Source organism: Gavialis gangeticus, unplaced genomic scaffold (genome assembly GCF_001723915.1).
Source record: "Gavialis gangeticus isolate Ggan-Ray unplaced genomic scaffold, GavGan_comp1, whole genome shotgun sequence".
NCBI classification, from domain to species: Eukaryota; Metazoa; Chordata; order Crocodylia; family Gavialidae; genus Gavialis; species Gavialis gangeticus.
In genome coordinates this window covers 18,900,669-18,916,574 of record NW_017729001.1, presented here as the reverse complement: position 1 = coordinate 18,916,574, position 15,906 = coordinate 18,900,669, and the positions used below count along the sequence as shown (strand labels likewise).

At 43.7% G+C, this 15,906-nt stretch overlaps 1 protein-coding gene across 15 annotated transcripts in view; it reads left to right on the top strand.

Annotated features, from left to right (window-relative positions):
• Positions 1-13,925, top strand: part of FBRSL1 (fibrosin like 1) — an 838,232-nt gene extending 824,307 nt beyond the window's left edge. For 9 of the 15 annotated variants that reach the window (XM_019507023.1, XM_019507018.1, XM_019507019.1 and 6 more), the window contains 4 exons: positions 3,805-3,888; positions 6,810-6,893; positions 7,894-8,128; positions 11,330-13,925. In XM_019507023.1, coding sequence (XP_019362568.1) covers positions 3,805-3,888; positions 6,810-6,893; positions 7,894-8,128; positions 11,330-12,563 — 1,637 coding nt within the window. In that variant the 3' untranslated portion in view covers positions 12,564-13,925. The remainder of the gene's footprint in view (positions 1-3,804; positions 3,889-6,809; positions 6,894-7,893; positions 8,129-11,329) is intronic. The other 6 variants (XM_019507026.1, XM_019507017.1, XM_019507014.1 and 3 more) reach the window with 3 other exon arrangements.
• Positions 13,926-15,906: the final 1,981 nt, after the last annotated feature.

The following is a 15,906-nucleotide window of genomic DNA, read 5'->3' as shown; positions in this document are numbered from 1 at the left end:
TTTTTAAAAAAAAAAAAAAAAAAAAAATGACAATCGGTATTTCAAGTGTGGTTTCCTTATGCCAGACTTGATAAAAGAAGAACTTTAGCAACAAGCATAGAGAGTAGGAGAAATCAACATCCACTTTTTCCTAAAACATTTGATTTTGAAAAAAAAAGCAATTTAAAAAAGATCAAAATCATCCACTTCAAAAATTTCCAATGCGAAGCTGTTAAGGTCAAGCAAAAGAATTAATTAATGAGGTACCATTTACTAGGACCAGTTGCTTTCTGTGTAATGCTGGCTAATTTCATAGTGTGCAGTTACCAACATAAAATAAGCCATATTGATCACTTGCCAGTGACTCTGAAGTTGTCTGTGACCCTGCTGTTCACACTGTGGATCATTATTGTTCATATTCATTAAGTTTTCCAGCTGCACGCTAGTTAGTTTCTTTTGCTCCGAGGGCTCGCTCTTCCTCCAACCATCTTTTGATTCTATTTCTTTGTGGTGTTAGAGGCCAGTGTATCCTCAGAGATGAGTTGGGCCCAACTCTGGAACCAGTTCAAGACTGGTGCAGTCCTGGGACTGGGACCGACAATCAGCTGATTGTCAGTCTCAGCCCAGAGATCACTCCTATTCATATCAGTCTGCATGTGCCCAGCTTTCAACTTGCCAGTGCAGGGGAAGCCCAGGAATCATGACAAGTAATATTGGTGCAATTGGGATCTGATCCAATCCCAAAATCATGCATCCTACCATAAACATGGTATGGCAGGAGGCACAAATGTGGGGATAAAGGAACCAGACCCCATCATGCCATTAAATGAACATGTGCCAGGGGCCTTAGAGGCACATAATTACCATATTTCCTTGACTATAGGACAAGGTCTTTTCCCCCAGTCAACATGGGTAAAAGAAAACCCATTTTAAATACTCATATGAAGCAGAAGGGGGAAGCAGGCAGTTGCTGTGGCTCTGACTGCCTCTCTGCCCAGGTTGAGGCCAGAGTCAGACCCACAGCAGCCTCCTGTCGCTTTCACTTCCCCTCTATAGCTTCTGCTCCCTACCCACCCCCTTCCCTCCCCTTTACTGTCAGGTGCAGCTTGGCTCCAGCTCAGGCTGGGGACTTTCCCAGGCACAGAGTACATAGAAACTCTTTCCCAAGCCCAGTCAATCATCAGCACTGACACTGCTGTATGGCCAGGCAAGGGCTGAGCTTCTATGTGCTGTGCTCTGGGACTGAGCAGCATCTGACAGTAAAGATGGGGGGGAGGGTCAGAGGTTGTGAGGAGCTAGGGATGGGGGGTGTAGTTAGCAGAGGGGGCCGGAAGGCTGTAGGGAGTACTAGTGGGGCAGAGGGCAAGGGGGGGCACCTGATTTCCCCACCACCAGTCACTGCCTTCCCTGCTGTATCAGTGGAGGTGGCAGGATTCATTAGATTATAAAACAGATTATACATTTTGCATATATATAATCTCATTATTGGGGTGTTCTCTTATATTCCAGTAAATACAGTGACTAATTAGTAGGTTATTCCTTTTGGTGATAGTGTCACCTATGCACATTTGTGACTAATTTAATACATATGATCTTTTTCATCTGTGATACAGGCCTATTGCAATTAATGAATAGCATGAATTCTTTCCAAAATATAAAAAGAAAATCATAGTTCAGCATCGACATGAGAATCAAATGCAGGGTTTAGGTGGCTTTCAATATCTACATCACAGGGAGCATTTATCTTTCTGCAGTGATCCACTGGAGTGATTTGTGACTTCACATAAGAGCAATGTCAGTAAAACCTTTATACCACATGACCTACAAGCATTTATGCTGGCGCTCAGATATTGTGGTGCTTATGTCTTTCTGCATGTACTTAGACACCTTTATACACACAGCTAATACCCACAGACACTCTGATTACTTCAACTATGGGAGCCATTTTCTCCCTTAGTCATCTTCAGTTAAGTCAGTGTTGTTTTTTGAAGATACCTGTTTCACATTTGGTTTTGCTGCTTGGGACCATTTTGTAGCAGTCACAGTCAGAAACAGACTTTTGAATTGAAGCCAGTGTCCAATTAGTGTCCTGAAGAATTTTTTTAAAGAAGCAAACATGGCCAAGAAATACGTGCATCTCCAATGATGGAAAGCGACAAGCTTCTCTTAACAAAAGCGAGAAGGGAAATAGTATGGAATAGATTTGTTAAAGAAGGCAAATTAATAGAATCCTCTACCTCTACCAGAGATTAATAACTTTATAGCAACTAGTCTGCGAGTATATTAATCACAACAACCATCACACAGTAAATCTAAGTAAAGGGTGCTATCAGAGAACAGCAGAGTGAACAAACATTGCAGCAGTAATATATAGATGAATAAATCTCTTACTCTGCAATATCTGAGGCATTCTTTCCCCCTTATCGAACAAGCATGTAGTTGGCGTGAATCATTGGTTCTGCTGCATTGCCTTGTTACTGTGGGAGACATAAGTTATCTTAGGGCCACCTGTCTTCAGGACGGATGTTCAGTTGCCTGGCAGACGTTATATTTAATAACTACCTGACAGGCCACAATGCTGCTCCTGGCTTTCTCTGGAGGATTTTTTATTATCAGCCCGTGTAGCTGAGTTTGTAAGCCGTCTCCTTTGAAGAAATCTCCCATCCGTTATACACCTTCTGAAATCTTAAAAGGATTAGAAAGATGACAGTCTCCATCCATCTTGAAGCAGTGGAGCAGTCAGAATGTTTATAGATAACTTCAGGTTTCGTTGCTGTGGTCTCTCTTAAGTTTCCTTAACTCATTTTCTGGCTGCTTAGGTTTGCAGTGCCCAGGTTGGTGAGAGACTTGCCTCTCTTGCTCTCTAGGGCTTTATAATCTGCTCACATTCAGGACACTTTACTGCGTGTAACGTTGACCCTCCGTGCAGCATTTTCATTGAGAATGCACAGGTGCATCCAGGTCCAGGTTTGAACTGAACCATGCACACACTTAGGACGTGATGACTGCCCATGCTCGGGTAGCAATTTTTGCCATGTAGGTTAAATCCTACCCACTGCCATCTCTTCCTTGTGTGACCCTTAGTGCCACATCCATCCGGTGCCATGTTAGATCAAATGCTGTTGATCTTATCTGCATGGGCTCCTTTTTATTCTAATTCTAGTGGAGGTTACCGTTTTATACCCACAGAATATATTTCAGTGAAAAAATACAGTGAACGGCTTTACATGGCTGGGTCAGTTTTGTGTGCGAATCTACCCCCGTCTCAAAGTGCTTCTTCTGTTGTTGCTCAGTGATTGAATGTCATTAGTTCAGACTAAAATGGGATTGGGCTGCTTGTCTTGAACACGTATGCAATGGTCTTGCTTACTTTGGATGAGACTGCAGGTTATATTTACAGCACACTAGTGCCTAAAGCTTTCCCACTGTTGGTACACAATTTCAGCTGCAACAGTGATTTAGTTCCAACCTAAAAATACAATGCAGTCACTGATTTCACTGGATCAGGTACACCCATGCCAGTGTGCTCTGTTAGTGTGAATGACCCAGCACAATTTAACCCTTACTTGTCTGTGAAATGCATTGTAATAAATAACAATGCTGTCATATGGAGAAGAGACATTAAGGTCCCTGTTAGAGATGTATTAACATATGATGCAAGATCTTACCCTTACCACTGCATTAACCTTGATTTACTGTACCAGCTTTCAGATGCTGCTCTTCTACTTGGGTCATGATTAAATATTTCTTGTGCTTTCATATCTGCCTAATGTGCTGCATGGATAGGAACCTCAGTAAAAAGGTATCACTGCCTTATTCTCACAGGTGCTGCACATCCGGCCACCACTCCTTTTGGGCCTTCACCTCATCACAGCAGCTTCCTGCCTACTAGCCACTTGGCAGGTAAGTGTAAGTAAACCCTGCTTTCATATTTATTGTACTGTTTAAGTCACTCCCTGGCTTAATGATGTCTGAGAGACCATAGTTATAGATGATAGAAGCTTATACCCTCTCAGGGAGGAGAAGCGCTTTAGGAAGCCTCTCTCCCAATTCCCCGCAGCACAGCCTTCATTCCCATCTCCAAAGTAAAAACAAACAGAATTAATACATTCCTCTATGGCGAGGGATGCATAGTCTCAGGACTTGGTGAATGATAAGATGCTGTGCCCATCACGTGCATCTTAGAGTGAGACCTCTGTACAGATGAATGTGTGTGATGGGCTCAAGGGAACAATAGAAATTTGCTTCATTAGTTGCAGAAATCCGTAGGAGGCTTATCAAATGGGATCTCAAACAATACATTGTTTAAAATGTGTTCATGCTACATCCCTTCCCACCTGTTAAGTTCCTGGCTGGGTTTTTGTATTAGAGCTGGACAAATGATTCTTGGCAAATAATGATTCAGGAAGTTTTGCCTGCTCCCTATCTGGCTATAAGTAGACCTGGATTTCCTCATTCTGAACTGCTCACAGAATGATTTCTTCTTCAGCAAATTGCCCATGAGCAGTTCATTGTCAAAGTTCAAGCTGTGTTGGCTAATTTTTACAGCTACACTCACCCAATCCATGAACAGCACATGCAGTGTGACCTGGGAGAACTGTTTCTCACACAGACACTGATATTTATTTGTTTTCTTCACTTACCCTTCAGCGTTCAATTAAAATTCATTCTCTCAGCAAACAAATCACTAGATTATGCAGTACCAAAGTGAATTAGTTTAAAAATTCTAATTTACGTGTGGAAAATTTTGTAGTGAATACCCAGCTTTGATATTGAGATTAGGAGCTTTAGAGCTGTTCAGAAGTGTGTGTTAGTTAGTTATACTGTGAAGAAATGAATGCCCTGACTCGGGCATTACTTTCACATTAGCACAAGATGATAAACGGCCCTCTGAGGCTGTAGTCAGTAGAGGTGCACTGGTTGGTCCGATACTGGGTTGGCACCATAAAGAAAATTGTCTGTATTGGAAATCAGCCCGATATGGCCAATAAGTGGCCCGTGCATGTGCGCAACCACAGTGCAGCACATAGGCAGTGAGGAGCACTGCCAGGCAGCTTGGAGAGCTGCATTCAGCTGGTAAGTCTGATGTAGTGGAAGGGGAAGGGGAAGGGAAAGGGGTATGGGGAAGGCAGACCAAGGCCCCTGCAGTGAGGGAGGAGTAGGGCTGGGGCAAGTGTGGGACTGAGCCACAGCTCATTGGGGGGCGTGCTCCTGCAGCAGCGTGCTGCTCACACATGAGCCACTGTTCCAGCGACTCATCGGGTACTCGCCCGTTCATCCAGCAGCTCCCACCACTTGTCCAGGAGGGCATAGGGGGCATGCGTCCCCAGATCTGCTTGGGGCGGGATGGGTCAGGGCTGCATCAAGCTCTTCCCAGTAGCAGTGGTGCTGGAAGGAGGGTTGTGGGGGGCTGCAGCAGCCCATAACCCCCAACCAGTGCCGCTGCTGCCTACCACAAGCACTGCCCCACCCTGCTGAAAAGAGCCCAACCCATCCCATGCAAATCCAGGGGTACATGCCCTTCTCCCCATCCCTATGCCCTCCCAGACAAGTGGCGGGAGTTGCCGGATGAGCGCGTGATGTGCAGCGGTGGGAGCCGTCCCTCCCCGTGCCCCCCAGACAACCCAGCCCCAACCCCTGCCCCAGCCGCACTCCTCCCTTACCACAGGGGGCCTTGATCTGCCCCGCCACACCCCTTCCACCCCACCAGACTTACCAGCTGCACGCAGCTCTTCAAGCTACCAGGCTGGCATCAGAAATCGCATCGGTATCAGCCAATATGTCTCCTTAAAAATCAGCTATTGGTATCAGTCCCCAAAATCTGTATCTGCGCCCCTAGTAGTTAGCTTGCCCCCACCCACATATTCTAACATTTCTCACAATGGTTACCACCTGTGCATATGGTTTTCTGGCATCGTAACTAACAGCTCATCCAGCTGTACTCAGAGCCGGTCAAAAAGACTGACACAGTGTTGGCCCCTTGTGTACACAATATTGCTACAACCAGTGGAGCTGTGGGGACTTTAGTGAAAACAGGTCCACTTGTACAGTTCTTGTAGGGGATGGATGTCTGTAGTGATTCACTTAGGAGTTTGTCTGTGCATTACATGACCGACACTACAGAGATGTATACAGAAGCAATGGTGAAAAGGGACTGAGGGGTCTCAGGTTCTCATCCCACAACAACTGATATATTATTAACAACAAGAAAGAAAGTTAGCCCATATCAACCAGTATTTTCAAACTTGGGTGACAACTCATGAAATGTCTGGCCTCCCACTCGTTTAGTTATTAGTCCAGGAGCTTTTCTTCTTTTCTTACAACAAGGCTTCTGGGTTTTGTCCAAGCCTTATTTTATATTAATGCCTCCCTACAGCACAACTTGGTACACAGTCCAAATCAGACTCAGAAAGGGGCTGGAGAGAAGATCAGTGTACCAAGTCATCTTATGCCCTCCGGTTTTTCACAAGGCCTGCTCATGTCTGGTCACCATGAAATCACAATGGAAATCAGTTTGCAGCCTTTTGTGGATAGTGTTGCAGTTTAGGAGCTGCCACCGTAATTTCAGCTATTTGAAATGAATTTCTAGCTCCCTTCAGATTGGCATCCGCAAGTTTATTACAGCACCTGTTTGTTGAGCGAGCACTGAATCCCTTCTCCATTTTTAACATGCTGGGAATTTTCTGTGCAAAGAACCTTGCAATGAAAAGGATCAGCTTAAAGTCTGGCCTAATCCTACTTGGACTCAGACCATTAGAAAGGGAAGGGGTGCATTTCATTCTCTAGCATTCTTGGCTAAATGCCTGCTAAATCCCTGTTTGCCTTTCCAGATCCATTTAGCAGGTCAAGCACCTTCAGCGGCCTTGGGAACTTAGGCAGCAATGCCTTTGGAGGATTAGGCAGTCATGCTCTGAGTAAGTACTGGCTGGGTTACTGCAGACAAACATCCCTTCCAAAAAAGCCACATGCTAATATTTACAGCAGCTGGTGGTAGTTTTTAAAAAGTTATTTCCTAACCTCCATTCTCCTATCTGAAAACACTGCACCTAAGATTTCCAGGTCTCTGCGGTGGGAGCTCTTTTGCACGTTGTGCCTATCAATAGCCGTGCTTCTGTGTCTCTTCACCGCTCAAGATTGTTGCCTTGTGTGTTCTTAGAGGTGCCAGAGTTGCAGAAACTGAGCTCTGTTACCCTATGGGCGTGTAAAGTGACACCCTTCAACAGCGAAGATGCGCAGCAGAACAGCCATTGATACCTCTAAATCACTGGGCTGTGCAGATTTCCTCCCTGACCCCCATTGTCAGAATTGTACAATTTTAAAATCCATGTAGAGAATGATTTTCCATTAGCTGTAGGTGAGGCATGCTTGGCAAACACAGAGAGGAGAGCATGCACAGACATCTCATGCAAAGAGATGAGGATTGATGGAGAAAAATCAAGTGACTGGTTATTCAAGAAGGCCCACAGCCGAGCTCTACTCTTCCACGAAAAATGAAAGTCTTGTTTTCTTAACAGAAAGATCCCTTGATCTTCACTGCAGGAGTTGATCCTTTGTAACTACCTGCAGCCACTTAATGGCAGTGATAGGAACTAACAAGTATAGTCTTTGTGATGGATCCTATGGTGGAGGGGGAGGAGAAGAGAGAAATTCAGAGTCATCTCATTAAATGAATGGTCTCATTATGTTGCAGGACTTGTAATAAAAGCTTTCCTGATAAACTGTCTTAAAAGAGCGGCTGTGTCTTTCACCAGTTATCAGAGGTGGTTGAGCCCACCCCTCTACCCCAAATTCAGAAGTCTTGAAAAGATAGTTGTGGTTGTAATGGATGCTATGCAGAATTTATTCAGGATAACTTAGTCTAAATACTTCTTAACTCTTCTTTCCCCCTGCCCCCACCCCCCAACATTATTCTAGCTCACAACAACATATTTGCTCACAAAGAGGGTCCAAACCTGCAGAACTTTAACAATCCCCATGAGCCATGGAATAGGCTCCATCGAACCCCACCTTCCTTCCCAACACCTCCGCAGTGGCCCAAGCCAGGGGATTCTGAGCGAAGTTCCTCTGTAACAAACCATGAGAGAGACCGAGAACGGGAGCCAGAGAAGAGGGACCTTTCACTGAGTAAAGACGACAGAGAAAAAGACAGGTACGTGGCAAAGCACCCTTTGCTTTACCCATGTTTTTCTCCCCTTTATCTTCAAGTTCTCCCCCAGTGCCCTTGATTTTTGGTTTGATCAGAATCAAAAGGTTGTCTCTAAAGTGGCTGTCACTCCGGTCACTGCTGCCATGTGGGTAGAAATAAACACGTATTCTTCAACCTTCACTTGGAACAAGATAGCGAGCCAGTTCGTCCTTCCCCTCAGCTAATCACGTAGACAGCATCATGCAGACATCTCTAACAGACAGGCACAATGAATAAGAACTGCCATGAGCAAAACCATTTTTGTGCATTGAAATCATGAGGTATGCTAGAGTTTGTATGTCTGACACAAACTACTGTTGGATAGATACTGCCAAATACCATATTTTGTTGCATACCCCACGCACCCAAATAAAACATCCACCTTGTTTTTTGGAAGGCAGAATGTAGTAAAAAAGGTCTTTTTCTAGAATCCTGGCTGACTTTGAAAGTCAGACCATAATTCATATGGTCTCACTTATAGTATAAGTCTTCCTGGGGGAAAAAAAAAAGTGTGTCCAGGAATTGTGGCATCTGGGTGAGGAACTCTCTGGTACGGCAGGACAGCAATATGGCTGGTCTACTGCTTCTACTGTAGGTATTTCTTAATCGAAGCCACAAGCTTCATCAAGATCTTTCAGACTAGGAAGCAATTCACGCAGCCTTAGGGAGAAGTGGCATCTTGGCATAGTTCCTGCCTCCCTGCTAAAGATATGCACCCCAATTTTGGATGCCTGATTTTAGGGGGGGGGGGTGCATGTGGTATGTGAGTAAATGTGATAGCTTACATGCCTCATTTTTCCTGCTCAAAGAAACTGTTCTCATGCTGCAAGCTAATCTCACTCCCATGTATAAAGCATTTCCTCTCAAAACTACCAAGGTATTAACAATAAAAATCTGTTGCTGAAAAAGACCCAGAAGAAAAGAGACTGTGTGGGATTCCCTATTAAACCTTGCTGATCTGGTGCTACAGAAATGTTAATGCATAAACTAAGAGGGGAACAAAGAGTCATTAATTTTAGCTCCATTAGGAACAGGTCCATTTGGCCAGGATTCAGGAGAAGTAGCAGTAAGTAGAGCCACAGAAAGTAATTTTCAAGCTCCTAGAGAGAAATTCTACAATGGAAAAGAAATTTTAAAAACCAAAACAAACAAGTGTCTCTCCAGTCATGAGGCTGGCAAAGAGAACTTGACAATTAATTTCACTTCAGCAAGAATGAAACATAAAATACGTTAGGTTGACAGACCACAGATACTAAGTTAAAAAAAAAAACCTTTACTGTAGATTCCAAACTTCACCTTAATATTTTACCTGTGCTTCAGGTACTGCAGGAGCTTCCAGATTTACAACTTTGATCTTGAAGCCCTTTAGTTTATCTGCAAGAAGCTACTTCTTTTTTGTCTTGGCAGTGGATACCAGCCAGCTGCAGCTAGTTGTGTAGGCCTGGATAGGTGGTGGAAGAACATCTCACAAAAGGTCTTCCACCACCACCATTTGTTTCATGTAGAGCCTAGGTTTGTTACCTGCCTTGGCAGACACTGCAAGGGCTCTCTTTTGACCTGTGCCATTTTCAGACCAGAAGAGTTGTCAGTACTGCAGATGACAAATCTGTCATTACCAGCCTGAACTTGGTTTTACCTAATGACTTTTAAGATTAAGATCTTGCCCTGGGTTTTTGTAGTAATATATTTATGCTAAGGTAACCTGTGGTAGACTAACCTCCAATAGTTGGTTTTCATTTACCAAAGGAAGAGAATGTACAGAGACATGGTTAGCACCAAGCAGCTCTCTCAAAGCTTTGCTTCCCAGAAACTTGCTTGTGTGTCCAGGCCCCGAGTGTCCACAGAGGTTTAATGCACTTCCAATAAAGACTGAAAATTCACATCTTTTAGTTAACTCAACCTACATTTTCCTGAGTGCCCCCATAAAACATGGTCTTAAATCAGCTTCACTGATCTACAAGGGTCTAAAAGTCTTCAATGAAACAGTGTCAAGGGGTAGCCAAATTTAGAGTGCTGAAAAATAATCAGATGGGGATAAATAATCACAGAACTCCACGAGCTCCACCTAGATGTTAGTGTGCTAGTCCCTCTGCACATGAAAGCAAACCCAATAAAAAAGCTTGGGTATCATTAAGTTCCTCAGATGCATAATGCAGTTGTCTTGTACATCCTGTGGTACTTTGCATTTAAAGTGCCTCTCATATAAAGATCACAAAGTGCTTTAAAAGGTGAGCATTACTTATCTCCTTTTAGAGAGATGGGAGTAACTGAGGCACAGAGAGGTTAATTGACTTGCCCAAAGATGATAGTACAGCTGGGCACATAAACCTACTCTCATACTTCCCAGTCCCACTCATTACTTTTCTGAAACACCTTCCTCATTAAGTCAGCATAAGTGCATTAGACTCCCTGTTCCTTGCAGCAGCCCTTCTTGAAACAGAGTCCATCAATCACTTTCATGTGGATATACAGGTACTGCCCAGGACTTTTTCTTACGGACTAAAATAACTGCTGAAGCGATAGCCGTTAGCTCAGCTGAATTGGGAAGCTGACATGTAACTCCATGGAGTTGCGAGGGTCGAAGTGTTTCTTCTGTGCAGGCTACTCAGGGTAGACAGGTCTGTTTCATGGAAAAATCGACAGAATTTACATAGCACTCAACATTTTCATGGCCTCATCCGTGCACATTCTGTGCAACATCCATCCATCAGGGTAACTCAGGCATGCCTTAGCTAGTGAGCTGAGGTGATATATTGTTCCAGCCACAGAAATAATCATTATGGTAGCAATGAATAAATAGAGTCTACACAAATAGGGGGGTTTTAAACATTCCTCTAGCATTCCTAGCTTTGTCATCATGCAGTAATGTACCGCCCTGTCTTGAAAGGAGGCCAAAGTTTAAATCTACATAAGGTCATTCATGAATTTGGGTCTCGACTGTTCATCCATAATTTTGGAAGCCACTAAGGTGCATATTTAACAATCTTTGTCCAGAAAGTGGGTAAAATAGTGCTGTGCCCGATACTAGCCAAGCTTGTAGTTACTCTTTTAACAGTAACATACCACTAGAGATCAGTGTTGTTCATTGTTGGCATAGGACTGTGCATGTGTGCACACGCATGCACTCATTTACATAATACAATAAAGCGTTTTCTCTTTACACAGAGATCTCATGGATAAAAACAGACATTCAAACAGATCTTCACCGGCATCCGCTCCAGTGACCCATCAGATCAGCAACCTCATCCGCAGCAACAGCCAGACCTCCAGCGATCCCATCAGGCAGGTTAGCATCGGTGAAAGAGACAGGACAAAAGAACCAGAGAGAGAACACACTGACCGGCTGAGGGAGCCATCCATCACAGAACACAAGATAAAAGAGAGCCGTTCCCCAGTGAAGGAAACTCCAAGCCATGATAAGAGACCCTCAGAGGACAACACAAAGCCAGTAATTCAGTCTGTATCTCCTTACAGCAAACCTGCACTAAGTGAGAGCTTGAAACTTAGCAATTTAATGAACAAAGATATGGATAGAAAGACGGAGCTTTCAAGCGACCTCCAGAAGATGAAGAATGACATTAAGGTCAAAGAGGAGCGGAAGGAAGACAGCGATGTCCTGGTGGTGGGATCTGAACCATCCCAGCACTCCAGAACGGTGGAGCATCCCCCACCACCTTCTTTGCACGGTTTATCATTGCCCCACTCTATGGCTGCCACTATGCCTATCTCCATGGGCAGCGTCCACCAGATGAACAACATGAATGTTTTGGACCGCAGCAGAATGATGACACCTCTCATGGGTATGAATCCTTTGTCAGGAAGGGAGAGACTGCCACACCCTGGATTTTCTTGGGACCCAATAAGGGACCCCTTGCGAGATGCCTATCGGAGCTTAGACCTGCACCGTCGAATGGACTTTCAGCTCCGGACAGACCCCATCCATAGGTTCCCCGCCACCTCTGGGTTTTATGACCACGAGCGTTCTTACAGAGACAGGGAACCGCATGACTATAACCATGAAAACCTTCTAGAAGCCCGCCGAGAACAGGAGCGGTTGCGGCAAGTGGAGGAGAGGGAGCGCTTGCACTTACGGGAAGAACTTGAGCGTGCCAGAATGCACCACTTGCACTCATCCCCTATTGAAAGTCATCTGGCACATGTGCCATCCTTCATGCCTCATTTAAGTGGGATGCATTACCCCAGACTCAGTCCATCCACTGCCATGCACAATGGAATTTTAAATAGGAATCCACCAACTGCAGCATTGAGTGCCCCACCCCCTTTGGTACCAGCAAGCAGCACTAGACCTGCCTCCCCACGCAGGACTACCCCACTCACAAACTCCGAGTCCAGGGACTACTCCCCCTCTAGGAACCCCAAAGAAGTAGAGGCACGATAGTCCCCAACATGGTGAATTTTAAACTCGCCTGTATCATATAACAACAACAACAACAACAGAAATCTTTTACAAAATGCACTGCTGTAAACTTTTTTTTTTAAATGTAAAATTTGTAGAAGTTAAGCACAGTTCCATAAATAATGGGGTCAGGGGTTATAAACTTTCCAACAAGAAGGTTGCTGAGAATGGGAATTTAATATATAGGTATGGACTTTTTTTTCCTTTTTTTTTTTTGTTTCTGTGCTAAAATGAGTTAAAATATCAAGTTTGTACATTTTTTCCCAAATGTGAGAAGCATTTTTAATGGATTTGTATTTTTTTTAATTTTGTGCTCTTTATTCACTTAAAGAAATTTTGCTTTGTTTTTAGTTAAATTTGCATTTAAATGGCCTCAGATCCTTAAGAAAAATACCCAGGGTTTCATAAAAGTATTATTTATGGAAATACTGTAGTTTCTTACAGTCCACTGTGAGGTTCCCTTACTGAGGCCAAACGATTACTTATCTTGGTACTTTGGAACCGAAGTTACAGATATATATTAAAATATTAATAATAATAATAATAATGTACAAAACTTTGTTTTTTGCCTTATTATATTATGCAGAAATTTAAGAGGAATTTTTTTTGACTTCTTGTTTTAAACAAAAAAAAACAAAGACAACAAACTGTAAATATTCTGTTAATATAAATGTACACCAATATTAAATTCTTAACATAGGTAGACTTTATAAAAATGGTTTCTAGAACCACGCTGGTTATTTGTTACCATGGTTACAACTCATACTCTTGTCACAGTCAGAAATTCACACTCAGAAAGCTAAGTGCGGCATATATACTTCAACTATGCAAGAACTTGGAGGCAGGTCTTAGTGGATGTTGGGGGGAGGAAGGTTTAAAAAAAAAAAAAACAAAAAACACAAAAAACAAAAACAACCCCAAAAAAACCCAACTCGCAACTATGGAGACAGAATGGAAATGGCAAGTGAACAGGAAGAAGGATGCTTGTGTTTAACAAAAAAAAAAAAAGAGACTGAATTTTTTTGTACAAACACAAGGGACAGTTCGCCAAGGAGAGAGAGACAGAGAGAGGGGGAGAGAGAGAGAGACAGATATGCTCCTGGAAGGGGATTTTGGTTTCCTACTTTTCAAGCTGGCAAAAGCAGATGGAACTGGCACAGTACCATGTGGCAGACCCTTTCTTTAATTTTTTTTTTCCTTTTTTCCTCCTTTTTTTGTGTTGTGGGCAGGATCGCTGGCAAGCAAGGACAATTTTCTGTGGACCCCTTGTGCTAATTGTGCAGTGTTCTTATTGGAATCTGTATACAAGACAAAGTAGAATTTTAGGAGTGCAAAAAAAAAAAACGTCTAATGGTTGATTAAAAAAGCAAATTCTGATTATATTATCTATAGTACATGAAGACCATAAGCAAATGTTTGTTTCAGTGTGGTTCTGCCTTGAACTGCTTTTTGGCATGATTTATTTTTTATTTCCAATTTTACTTTTCATTCATATGTAAATTTTGCCATGTTTTACTTGCTGTACCATCCCCCCCCCTCCCTTATTTTATTTTTCAGTATCCATGTTTTATATATCCTGGGCTTTTACTCTCTAGTTAATTCAGCCATCCGCTACTATTTTCTTGACTCTGTATCTCGTTTCCCCCACCCCATCCTCCCCCCTGCACCCCCTGTAATTTTAAACATTCAGTTTCCTTGTAGATCAATGAAGATAAATACAACATTGATTTTGGATGAAAAAAGTAGTTGAGTGTTTGTGTGTCATAGCTAGTCCTGCCGACTTTGAGGCTAATGGTTTATTGACAGCTGTGCTGAGCACATTAATACAAGCAGTGCTTCAGTGGGTTCATGGCCCAGCCACTATGCGATAAAGGAGCTGTTGTTGTGGGACTTTTGTTCCACTTAAACCCTTTCCCTGGCTAGCATCTCTTTACCAAAAGAAACTTTCACACTGGCCAAGCATTTCACTCTTAGCATTCCTGACACTGTCCCACCACTCAGCACTTTGAGAGCTGTGGTATGTTCAGCATAAGCTTTACTCCATACAGTGGGGCAGCTTCTTAGGTGGCCATATTTTAATACAGCTGGTAGCTGGAATTGGACACTGTTTTAAAAATAAAATGAATAAACTGCGTGTCTCAGTAGTACACACGAGTTATGCCACCATGTCGATTGGTTTGATAAGAGGCTCCAACATCTGGGTGATCATAGGAAAAAAAAATACAGGTGCAAACTCTCTTCAATAGCTTCCTTGAAGACCATTGCTACTGGCCTACATTTAAGAAAGTCACAACCCTGAAGTTCTTTATGCATGTGCATTCTCATTTGCTTCCACAGATTTTCCCCCCTAGGCTGATATCAGGCATTTACAGGATGGGGAAATCATTCTGACACCTCTTTCTCTCCCCTCCCCGCCCCACACCCTGTAAATGAATGACTCAATATACAGGAATTATATTGAAGACCACTGTACACAGCTCCTCTTTTTTAAATTGGTACCTGACTAAGTTAGGAGTTTTAAAAAACAAGTTAACATTACATACACAGTCTTTACACTGACAAAAGGAGAGTGAAAATAAAATAGGCATTAAAATTCTGCACCTGCTTTCACAGCTCACCTAGGGGAAGTGCATCACACATGGTGGAAATGAGAAGTTTGCTGGCTTTGGAACAACAGAGAATGCTTCCTGGAGAGCGCTCTTTGGGCTTTATACATCATGGGTGCAAAGTGGCAAGGCTGCAAATGACTGAATAGAGCCTCAGAGCTGCCATGGCCTAGCCAACAGCCTGGTGGCAAGGGTGCTTCCATGGGAAGCAGGGGACTGAGGCTGAACCCTCATGAACAGGAGAGCTCTGGTCCCCTAGCTCCCATGTGAGTTCTCCCCTCCTCCTCCTCCTCGGTGCTTGCCTAGCAAGTGGCAGCTCAGGGATCTCAGCTGAGCTGGTCACCACAAACCTCACTGAACACCTGAAATGCTATGTGCAAGCCCTGCAGGTCTTGTCTTTTCTTTTTCAGCCAGGGGCTGGGCAATATGAAATTAAGCTCTCCACCCCAGGAGCTGAAAGCAGCTCCAGGACCAGAACTCAAAAGGCCCAGCTTCAAGGCAAAAGCACCAAGCCACCGCCTTGAAGAACCAAGTTCCTGCTAGGGCCCCCTCTCCTACCAGGCTCAAATTGAGCATCCTGGTAGCCTTGCTTCAAGAAGCAGCCAGGGCAGAGTGAGACATTGTCCCTGGGCTGCCTGTCTCAAGTGGTTACCAGATTGAGTGCTTACACAGGACATGTGAGGCCCCAGTTTTAGACTCGCCCCTCTCTGCTGCCCTCT